Genomic DNA, 12672 nt, shown 5'->3' on the forward strand with positions numbered 1-12672 from the left:
CCCAGCTAGTCTACACTATGACATTTAATTTCCTTTCTATCACTTAAAAATTCCTCAAGCTGCTGAGGGTCAAAGAATTGAAATTGTTTGCCATCATAAACAACATTACAATTACAAGGAAATCTTAATATAAAGTTAGCAGATAAAGCCTGAACTCTAGCCCAAGAGCTAAGGAGGCTTTTCACCTTATCTGTGCATCTTGTGCCAAATCAGGAAATACCGTACTCTTATTTTAGACCCTAGAAAAGGAGAGTCCAAATGTCTAAAGCAGGGATGTCAAACTCGATCACATTAAGGGGCCGAAATCTAAAGCACAGGATAAGTCGAGGGCCAGACCCCATCCCCATAATACTACTAATTGTAATACCATTTTTTTCCATTTATTTTTCATATATACAAACAATATAATTTTATTAACAACACATAATGGTTAACCACAAAATTAAACTACACAAAGCATACTGTTTGCTTCTCAACATTCATTCGTACCAGAACACAGATAATCCCTATGCAAATACGGGACCACAAACTAAAAGTACTAATATATACAAACAAAACCCTATGATTCAAGACTCTGCATGCAGTACCCCAGAGAAATATAAACAAATGCATTTCTTCCTGAACAGTGCAAAATATAGACAGCAGATGTAAATTCTCAAAATTGACACAATTCAATCACTAAATTGAAAATGGAATCATTTCCCCTACCTTTGTTGTTTGTTGATTTTTGGTTTTCAAACCATCTTTTCCCAGTCTCTGTCTGCACTTCCTTCTGTCTGTGCTCTTAACTGTGTTTCCAGGGCCACCTTATCCATTTGCTGTTTTTCTCTCCTTCACTTTCTGCCAGACATCCATCTTTAGCATTAGCTTTTAACATTCAACTTTCTTCCATTTTTCTGCTTCCATGTCTTCCCTTCCCATGTATCCATGTGTGCCATCTCCTCCCTCTTTCTTCTCCCCTGTTCCCATCTATCCATAAAAAGCATTTCTTATCTCTTCCCTGCCGCACCCATTGCTGTTCCCCCTTCCCCTTCACATGGTCTGGCATTTTTCTCCTCTCCTTCCCAAAGCCTGGAATCTCTCTCATCTCCCATGGTCTGGTATCTCTCTCTCCTTCCCTCCCTCTTCCCAAGGTCTAACATCTCTCTCCTTATCTCCTCTCCTTTCTGCAGTCTGGCATCTCTCTCTCCCCTCCTTCCCTTCTGCGGTCTGGCATCAGGGCGGGAAGGGGGGGGGAATTGAGATGTGTGTTAGACAAGGTTTCTAACACACTCTCAATCAACCAGAAAAACAGTTATTTGGCATCCATCAATCCCCATGGATGCCGGATAACTGAAATTCTTCTGTACTGTCTTCTGTAGCTCACTCATCTTCATCTTCTTGTTTGTTCATAATCTTGAAAAGAAAAACAAGCTTTCCTGCTTTATTGGGTCCTGAACGATTTCTCAATTTGGAATGAATGAGTCCAAAGGAAAAGAATATTCTTTCTATGCCAGCAGAAACTACTGTTAAAAGTGAAATCATTACTTCAACTGTCTCTAAATCCAAGTGCTTAATAAGTGACCTCCACTAGTTCACTGGTGTGACTTTATTTAAAACATCATCGGCAAACATATTTCTCGAATGGTTCTCCCCTTTAGCTCTACATTTATTATAGTTGGCATTACAGATGGATGATTCCTGGATATCCATGTCATAGCCAAAGCGTTTTTCAGCACTTAATATTTGACCCTGGTAGAAGATATTGACAATATTTGCAAGAAAATGTGCTTGAGACGGTGCTTGTCCCATTCAGTTTTTTTAATTATTGTAATTTAATTCTATTATTGTAATTTAATTCTATCATTGTGGCAGTTCTGCTTTTAAGTGCTCACTTGGTGACTGATGCTATATAGGATGTCTAGTTTGGGATATGTGCGGAACTTTTTTTTTTTTGGTTGACTTAATCAGCATGGTAATTGACCGCACTGGTTATCAGCCAATCAAAAAAAAAAGCAAAAAAACCCATTAAACAATTTAAGGGTTCAGTGCCAAACTCTTAGGACACCTACCAACACCTAAATGGAGGTGCCTTCCCATGCCTAAGGATACCTGCTGACGCCTAGGTGCAGAGAGTTTGCGTGATTGAGTTAGATGTCCGAGGTAAATTAGGCCAGTGAAAATCTGGCCTAAAGGAGCGGCACCTAGTGATACCTATGTCTGCTTAGGCACTGCTGGGCATGATTCTATAAACAGCGCCTAGCAGTTGATTGACAACTGCGCTGAGTGGCGCCTTCAGTGTAGGTGCCACTAGGCATCATTTTATAGAATCAGGCCCCTCGGTTCCTTCCAGATTTCAAGAGCATCAGCAATAAAACAGCTCTTTTTCTGTACTTTGTTTAAAGCTTTGGAAATGGGTTTCAAAATTCTCAGTATACCTTAAACATTTCTCTTAAGCCCAATGTTGAGGATTTTGCTCTCGATTTTGTTCACGAGCTGTCATCGAAATAGGCCAGTTTTTGATATACTGCTCAAAACAGTCCACTACAGAGTTCCATCTAACATCTTGTGGGAGTGTTAGTTTGGTTCCACCCATTCTTTTCAGAGCTGCTGCTGCACAGTGATATTTAGGAATTTCAACATTCGTCTTTATTTTTGGGACACTGAAGTCTTTGGCTAGGCGCAGGGGTGTCCAATGTCGGTCCTCGAGGGCCGCAGTCCAGTCGGATTTTCAGGATTTCCCCAATGAATATACATGAGGTCTATTTGCATGCACTGCTTTCATTCTATGCTAATAGATCTCATGCATATTCATTGGGGAAATCCTGAAAACCCGACTGGATTGCGGCCCTCGAGGACCGACATTGGACACCCCTGGGCTAGGGGGTAAAGCAAATGAGCACTGCAACCATATGTTATTAGCTTGGTATTCTCTTCATGCTCTCCTAAATTTCTTCTCATCTTAGATACACAGTATTTGCAGCATTGTTAGTGACTAAAGTGCAAACTAGACATGAACAAAAATTCAATTATATTATAGCTTTTTGCTGCTATTTTCTGTAAGTATTCTGTATGTGCATTTCCTGAGGTATCAATTGTCTATATCTTCAGCTTATTTGTTCTCAGGGAAGGCTGCTCCCCTATATATTAAAGCTTATTCCATGAGGACCCTATCTAATTCTTTGGCAGAGTCATGAGCTATTTCTTTAGAAGAAATATGTAAATCAGCTACATGGGCTTTTTCTCATTCCTTTAAGCATTATAGGTTAGATGTAGCTGGCAGGTCAGATGCCTTTTTTGGAACCCAGGTTATTTCTGCTGGGTTGTCTGTTCCTACCTAATTAAGGATTTGTTTTTTTTTCACTTCTAATTAGTTTTGACCAATTCAAGAGGGAAAAATTAATTCTTACCTGATGATGATTTTCTTTCCTTCAGTCCCAAAGGATCAACCCTTATTGGTTACTCAGTTCTTTTAGTATTGTACATATTTGCTGTTTTCTTTAGTTCTTGGGCATAAATTTTTAGTCTATTTCTAGTTCATATTGCTTTTATTATTGAAGGGGAATGAGGTTTTTTTTCCTTACAACTCACTTGTTTCCAGTACTTACCTATCAAATATTGGCTGAGCTAGGCTGCAGAGGTCTCTATATAGCACACTCGGGAAAATACCAAGATATCGCATGGAGTTGACTTATGGTTGTTTGTGTTTCACCACTGTTAATAAAAATATATATATATTTTTAAAAAGCACAGCTCATCTCCACCTGCTTACAAATGGGCACAACCATTTAGCATAGACTGATCCTTTGGGACTAAAGGAAAGAAAATTCAGTTAATTAATTTTTCCTTATTCTACAGAAACCAACATATATGACACCTTGATTATGTTCTGTATGGTATGCTATTGTTCAACCAAGATATAATGTGTAGATTAAGACAAGGGATTTTTAAAAAATACTAAATAGTTAACATTTTTAGGGCCTGTTTTACAAAGCCGCACGGCAACAGCCCCAAAGCCCTTTAAATCTCTGTGGGCTTCGGGGCCGTTACACCGCTGCAGCCGGTAGCGTGGCTTTGTAAAACAGGCCCTTAGTGTTACACATCCATGTCTTTGAAAAACATTTATGCATATACTGTATGTTGATAAGCTAAAATGACACGTTCTTTGTCTAATGCTTACTACATAAAATGTGGCTAATTATAGGCTGTCTTCTTTTACAGCGGGTTCTTCTTCTGGTTGCTTCTGATATAGATGCTTTGTGTGCTTGTAAAATACTCCAAGTAAGTATGATTACCAGCCTTGTATGACAGTCCATTCATAATGGTGCAATTGGTGCTTCTTTAATGCTAAAGATTTTTTTTTGTTAATTTTTTAATGGTTTCTTAGGCTCTCTTCCAATGTGACCATGTGCAGTATACACTGGTGCCAGTTTCAGGCTGGCAGGAGCTTGAAACGGCATTTCTGGAACATAAAGACCAGGTACAAAAAGGCAATTGGCTGCTTAACTATAAATCAGATTGCAGAGAAGATAGTTTTAAAGGATCAGAATTCATATATAACATCTATAGTTATTAAAAGAAAGGTAGCAATTATTTCTTTATTTTATAGACCTGTTTTAAACAAGTCATAGAAGTAGGAATTGAGATGTGCAGGTCAGTGCATCTCAAGTTTTACTATTTTAACATACAGGAAAAATGGGTGCAGTGTAGACATTCTATTTAAAAAAAAATAAGGAGAATGGGAAGTGTTGCAAGTTGTAACTGGAAATTATTGCAGACATCCTGTTATCTATGATTTGAATTAACAAAAATGATTTGAAATAAAAAAATAAATGTATATAATATTGACAGGTTCAAAACCAGCACATTTAAGGATTCCTACTGAATACATAGTAGAATTAACTGCACTAGCATTAATAGAAAACTATGTTTTGTTTTGAAGGAGTTTTTACAAATAGATCAAAGGAACGGCAAGGGGGGCCACTATGACTCCCTTTGGCCAATTTATATGTTTGCCCTTTTAGAGATGCATGGCATCATTATATTGATGATATCTTTTTGATTTTGAAAGGGAATGAATATGATTTGTGCAAATTTCATGAGTGACTGAATGTCCAGAATAAGAACCTTAGATTTCAGATGAATTTTAGTAAAGATGAGGTATGTTTTCTTGAAATAAAATAACTACTACACTATGGAAGTTGTCAAAGCAGAGCATTGAAGGCTTCCTTTTAGCTGGTTTTTGAGATTAAAAAGTTTCAAGTTTCTTTATTTTTGATATACCGTCTATCAAAACAAGTGTCTAAACGGTGACCAATCTGATAGAAAAAAAGCAGATGAAAGATATGGCTAATAGATTTAAAGAGAGAGGATATCCTGCTAATTGTATTAGTGAAGGGTAAGCAAGGGCAGAAGTTATTTCAAGAAATTATTTATTGATAACAAATACAAAGAAGAAGACCGATTCTGCTCTACACTTTGATCATTTGATATGATATCACACAAATTCTGAGAAAATATTGGCCAATCATTCAAGCCATTCCACAGTTTGAAACAAAGGAACTTGTGGTCACCCATAAGAGGTATAATAATCTAAAAGATAATCTAGCACTATCTTGTATACATAGATTGAAGAAAAAAGATATTATTTGGGATCATTTTTCATGTCGCATTTGTTTAGTCTGTAACATTAATTCTCAAGAAAACATTAATTCTCAAGAAAACATCCTCAAACTAAAGAGAAATATGAATTATGCCATTATTCTAACTGTAGAACTGATCATATAGTTTATGCAGTAACTTGTCCTTGTGGTTTAATATACATTCTTAAAACTAAGAAAGCACTTAATAAATATATAGAACACAAGAGTGCTATTTAAAGCTCATCATGAGAGGCTCCTGAGAAAATTAAAGAGTCATGGGATAGGTGGCAAAGTTCAGTTGTGGATTAGGAATTGGTTATCGGATAGAAAACAGAGGGTATGATTAAATGGTCATTTTTCTCAATGGAAGAGAGTAAGTGGTGGAGTGCCGCAGGAATCTGTACTGGGACATGTGCTATTTAACTTATGTATAATGAGCTGAAAATTGGAACGTCGAGTTATCAAAGAGTTTTTTATGTTGATCTATTATAGTTATCTTAGGAGATTGTGATTTGAACATCACTATTGAGAAAGACAGTTCACAATTCAGATGAAAAATATTTTGTATAACAGACCATACCTCAGTCCAAAAAGAATAAACCAAAGGACATTCAAACATCATATGTATATTGGAACCTTTACCCGTTTCACAATTCCAGCATATACTAGATGGTAAGAAGCAAGCAACATGTAGTATATGGGGCGTCCAAACAGCTTTATGATATAGAAAATACATAGATTGTATTGCACTAGCCGATGATATAGCTCGCAACGATTTAGATCATAAAAGTGCCCAAGCTTGACCATCAATTTGAGAATCACAGTCTCTTTCCCAAATGTCCTTAAGAGTAGAGAGGGGTGACATATACCACATAATGGATTGTTTATATAGTTTAGAAGCAACATTTCCTATTGTCAAATATTGTATAGCTAAAGTATGTAAAGTAGGTGAGCGAGAGAAAAGCAATTGTATAAATGGTGATGTAGATATACAATGATGGAGTTGAATCCACTTAAAGAGAGCAGAGGATGATAGACCATACTTCTCTTGAAGGACTTTAAATGGAAGCAGTTTACGATTAGGATCTAAAACATCATGAAGAAAGAAAATTCCCTTATCTATCCATTCTTTCCAGAGAAATGATTTCTTATTGATGAGTATATTAGTATTGAACCACAAGGAGAGAGATGGAGATTTAAGGCAGGAATGTTCAAGATGTGAGTCAAACTCAAGTAAGCATTTAGAGGTCATTTTTTTTTTTTGATTTCTTTATTTATAATTTTAATAATTGATAATAATTACAGGTCAATAAAAGAAAACATGCAGTATAAATTGGAATTAAATCAAAATTCCAAACAGCTAAAAAATATCAAAATATACATCGCATTATTAGTCCACAATTTTGGAGACGAGGCTGATGAAAAAGACTGAAATAAGTCATCAAGGCAATTAGTATTAGGCAAAAAAAGATAGGCGTTTTGAGTGCTCTTGAACCAATATTTTGAGCTTAACAAGAGAACAAGGAAGCTCATGAAGATTCTCTATCAGAAATAAATTTAGATAACTGCTGTGAATCATAAAATACATATCTATTCCCCCCATATGTCAAAACGCATTTACAGGGATATCTTAGGACAAAGGTCGCCCCTAGCTGAACAGCCTGTGGTCTCAATATTAAGAATTGTTTTCTTCTTTTCTGGGTCGAGCGAGATACATCAGGGTACATCCTAATTATATTTGTCATAAATGGATCATCTCTATGCTTAAAAAACATTTTAAGCAACCAATCCCTGTCTGAGTCAATTGCAAACTGTACTATTAATGTAGCAGGGACCTGATTCTCCGTATCCGACCTCTCTAGAAAATGTGTTAAATCCAAACTATCAACAGATAAATTCTGTTGATTTGGATTTTGAGATTTAACTCTCGTTGGCAGGTAATATATTTTTGTGAGAGGTGGGTATGAAGGTTCTGGTACCTTCAAAATTTCTGACAAATATTTTTTAAACATAACTAGGGCAATTATTGTTTGTACTTTTGGAAAATTAATGATCCGAAGATTACATCTTCTAACAGAATTTTCCAGCATTTCTTATTTAAAGTGCAAACTAGCACTGTCCTTAATCCAAGTCTGGGCTTGTACTTCCAAAGTTTTTACTTTAGGCTCAATGTCACTCATTTTATTTTCCAGACTTGTAACTTTATTTTTAAGTTCCAAATTTTCCGATATAACAGTAGTGCAACTCAAAGATAACTGTTGAATTTGACTCCCCAGTAAAGTTTGCATATTGGATATGGTCTCCCATATGGATTCCATCGTAATTACCTTGGGCCTTTGCAAGGGAACAATCTCAGTTCCAGGAATCCCTGCAATGCCCATCGAGCCAGATACCACTTCATTTATCAAAAGATTTTCTTGGGCTACTGAAATACCTGTAGCCGCCAAAGAACTTGAAGAGTCTCCTTGGGCTTGCTGTGAACTCCTCACCGCTTGCTGTGATCTTAAAAACACTTCCTCCCCCTTCCAGGGTTAGTCCTCCCAAACGGAGAGGACAGCAAGAGGGCATCTCGAGCCGGTGAGTCAGCAATCGACTCCTCCGTCGCAGCGGGACAGCTAGGCGGTCTTTGCTCGTACGGAGACAGAATAACAGCCTCAAAGGAGAGATCCTGCACCTCAGCCTGTGCAGTCTCTCCAGCCGTGGCACCCTCCGGTTGTGGCGTTCGTGAGCCGCGCTCTACGAAGACGTCCATCGGACCCAATGGTGCCACTGCCTCAACGGGGAACACCCGAAGTTTTGACTTTCTTTTTACCATCACTCTCAGGAAATCCACACCATGAGCACGACGGCTTCTCCGCAGCTACTCCCAATCCGCCATCTTAGGTAAGCCTAGAGGTCATTTTTAAAAGAGGATCATCAATAGAAGCAATTGGTGCAGTTAAAATATGCAGACGGTTGAAGAGGCTGCATTATTTGTTTTTCTAATTCAAACCAGACTGGCGAGTAAGTATGAGAGTCTACAAACCAATATAAACCCTGATGAACGATAAAAGATTTATGATAAGTAAGAAAATCAGGAAAAAGAACTCCCTTTTGTTCTTTGTTAAGCTTGAGTTTACTTAAGGCTATACGTGGTTGTTTATTCCTCCACAGAAAAGAGGAAAGAAGCGAATCAAGTTTTTTGTAGAAGGAGGTGGGGAAGAGAAACGGAATCATAAGTAGAATATAGTTCACCTTGGGCATAAGCATCATCTTAATAGCTTCGAGATACCCCCACCATGATATGTGAAGAGGGTGCCAGGATTGTATTAAGTGATGGACAAGTTGAAGTATATGGCGCATATTGATATCAACAGTATCTGAGAGAGAAGGGGTAAGCTCAACACCCAAATATTTTAGTTTTTCTGGAGTCCATTGAAGATTATATGGCTTGACCATGAAGGAATTAGCATAATGATTTAAAGGGAGAGATTCAGTTTTGTCTTGATTTAATTTATACCCAGAAAAAGATGAATAGTCAGCAATAATTTGGAGAAGTTCTTTAAGAGAGCTTTCAGGATTAGAGAGGTAGAGAAAGACATCATCTGCATAAGCAGAGAGTTTTATATCAATAGATTTATATATGATGCCACAAATATTTGGTGTTTGTCGAATGCGGATAAGCAGAGGCTCAAGTGCTAAATTAAATAAATAAGGTGACAGAGGGCATCCCTGCCTTGTTCCTCTGTGCAGTCGAAAAGAGTCTGAAAGTGTATTGTTTGCAATAATTCGAGCTATAGGATCTGTATATAATACTTTAATCATTTGAATAAAGGAGGAACTTGCACCAAACCATTCCAAAGCACTAAAAAGATAATTCCATTCAATCCTATCAAAAGCCTTCTCCGCATCTAAAGATAAGGCAATAACAGGACATTGTAAGGAGTTTGCCAGATGGGATAAGTGAAAAAATAATCTAGTGTTATCAGCTATTAGCCGGCCAGGCATGAAGCCAATTTGATTAGGATGTATAACTTGGTGAATACAAAGTTTAAGTCTATTGGCCAGGATTTTAGCGTATATTTTATAGTCGACATTTAGTAATGAAATAGGTCTATAATTTTGTACCAAGAGAGAATCTTTATTAGGTTTTGGAATGACTGTTATTATTGCTTCTGAGAAACGACTATGATGGACATTATTCGGTGTCAGGTATTGGAACAAATGATGAAGATGGGGTAATAAGTCATTTTGGAACATCTTGTAAAATTCTACTGGAATTCCATCCGCTCCAGGAGATTTGTGAGATTGCAGTTGTTTCAGCGCAATACGTAATTCATCAATATCAATTGATTTATCAAGATTAGAGGAGTCTGATGGAGCCCAAGTTGGTCGATCTAAATCTTGGAGAAAGGAAGAAAGTGAGGGCGGCAAAGAAGGCGAGTCAGATTGGTATAGTTTATGATAAAAGGATTGGAATTCCTCAAGAATGCCAACATAAGAAGTGACATTAATGTGATTACGATTTTGGATAGCCGGGATCTGCAATTTACTCTTTTTCCGTTTTAAGTAAGAGGCTAACATTTTGCCACTTTTATTACCTTCAGCATAATATTTAGCTTCAGTCAGAAAGATTTGCATTCCAGCTTGCTTCGAAAGGATGGAGTTATATTGGTATTTAAGTTGACATAAAGTGTTATATTGAACAAGATCTTTTGATAAAGAAAACTTAGTCTCTAGATCAGATATTTGAGACTCTAGATTTAATAAAGCAGTTTGTTCAGTTTTACGTTTGTATGAGGCAATGGATATAAATTCTCCTCTTAAAGAAGCTTTGAAGGCCTCCCAAGTCGTTAAAGGATTAGTATCTATAAATGGGTTTTGCAGGAAGTAATTTTCAATGAAAAGTTTGATGCGCTGCACAATCTGATCATCTTCTAAAAGAGCAAGCTGCATTCTCCATAAAGGCAATTTAGGGATAGGATTGGCATTCCAAAATGGCACACTAGATCATGATCAGATATAAGTATTGGAGATATTGAGGAGCTAACCAAGGAGTTCAAAAGTTGTTGAGAAACAAAAATGTAGTCAAGACGGGAGAAACTGTTATGAGGAATGGAGTGATAAGTATATTCTCTGGCCGAGGGATGTTGGATACGCCAAGAGTCCGTAAGATGTAATTGTGTAATAAGGGAATGAAAGGATATATGCGACTTTTGTTGAATCAATATGAAAATCGAAAGGAAGATTGAAATCTCCAGCCATTATTATCGGTAAAAGATCAAAAGATTGGATCTCTGTAAGCAATTTTAGGAAAAAGTCTAGAGAATCACTATTAGGTGCATAGGTATTGATCAATAAGAGCTGGATATCACATATCTCTACTTGAGCTATTACCCATCTTCCATTAGTGTCAATTTTCTGTCTAATAATCTTGGGTTGCAGTGAGGAGGAGAATAATATAGATACCCCTCCTCTTCTTCCAGAAGAGGGGGAGTCAATGGCCATAGATATCCAAGGGCAGGGTTTAGTTAATATGGATGTAGTCGAAAGGTGTGTTTCTTGCAACATAATTATATCTGGTTGCTTTCGCTTCAGACGTAATAAAACTTTCTTCCTTTTAATAGGATTATTTAAGCCATTTATATTCCAGAAAACTAAAGTAAGTGGTGAATGATTACTTAGAGACATGTAGTATGTATGTGGCTACGAGAAATGTCATTGGGAGAGAGAATGATTCCTTAAGAGCACTGGAGGAAAAAGAAAAAATGCAATATGCCCTGTATAGAAAAAAAGAAGAAACCACTGTAAAACAGAACGAACCACGAAGATCAGAACAGTAGGCAAAAAGAACTGAAAAAGTCCAGCCAAAGAGAACAAGAAAAAAAAAAACGGAGCCATCAATCAGAAGAAGCAGAGGCACATATGGCTCCCCTCTCGACAAAAGAACTTAGTTCTAACGGAGCAATTGTAATATTTATTATTTTTGTATTTATTTATATTTTATTAATTTTTTTGTGTTTTGTTTTCATAATTTTTTTATACCCCTTGGTATTTTGTTTTTGTACTTTTTTATGTTTTTATATATATATATATATATATATATATATATATATATATATATATATTTTTTTTTTTTTTTTTTTTAATTTAAATTTTATTATTATATAACTTTGTTATTATGTCCCCCCTCATAGTTTTCTTCTCCTACCCTACACCCTTTTCCCGCTCTCTATTATTTGTAAGGGAAGCTAATCGATCAAAGAGACATTTTCCTACAGTGTGATATAGTGATTCATGCATAGTCAGAGTATATAATGATTAAAATTAAAATTGCCCAAAGTAAAGAAAAAGAACCCAGAAACAGCAGGACCAGTTTAACATATATCAAAAATCAGTCAACCTATTTGAAGGTGCTATACATAACTATAGTGGAGACAGTTAGACAGAAGTATATGGTGATCAGTTTGTGCTTCAAGATAATGGTAGGTGGACAAAGTAAAGAAATAAAAAGCCCTGTAATACTAAAAGGAAAGGTTATCTTTCAGCAGCACAAAAATAAGTCATCCTAGTTAGCCACTTCTCCCCCAATATCATACACCTTTTTTTTCCCCCCCCACTGTAAATCTTTCCTCCCCCTTTTTTTTTGTTATATTTTTTATGTTTTATTTAATTCTTTTTACCCCTCATTCCATTATATCTTAAATTTTCAGCATATTCTCTAAATATTCTCCATTGTCTCTCCTATAATTCTATGCTTTAGGTGTAAGAGACAATCAGCCCAATTGAGTATGCCTATTCACTTAAATATTCAAGTAATGAGATATAGTAAGTCATAGTACATAATAAATCGTTGAAATCATAAAACATAACAATAGCAATAATAATAATAATAGTAATAACAAAAGGTAAAGAAAAGTGAGAAACTAAAGATGATAAGAATCACCGTTATGTAGACACAAAGTAAGTAATCCAATTAAAGAAGCTATATAGTATGATGACCATAGAGAGAGATATAGCAATCATTGTGTGTGTCAGGGGAAACAGGAGAATGCCTGATAAAGATCGCAGT

At 36.3% G+C, this 12672-nt stretch overlaps 1 protein-coding gene across 1 annotated transcript in view; it reads left to right on the top strand.

Moving 5' to 3' along the window:
* CDC45 (cell division cycle 45) overlaps window positions 1–12672 on the top strand; it is an 89515-nt gene that overhangs the window by 8212 nt on the left and 68631 nt on the right. The window contains exons 2-3 of the mRNA XM_033956042.1: window positions 4201–4260; window positions 4367–4459. Coding sequence (XP_033811933.1) covers window positions 4201–4260; window positions 4367–4459 — 153 coding nt within the window. The remainder of the gene's footprint in view (window positions 1–4200; window positions 4261–4366; window positions 4460–12672) is intronic.

The sequence above is a fragment of the Geotrypetes seraphini genome, chromosome 8 (genome assembly GCF_902459505.1).
Source record: "Geotrypetes seraphini chromosome 8, aGeoSer1.1, whole genome shotgun sequence".
Taxonomy (NCBI): domain Eukaryota; kingdom Metazoa; phylum Chordata; class Amphibia; order Gymnophiona; family Dermophiidae; genus Geotrypetes; species Geotrypetes seraphini.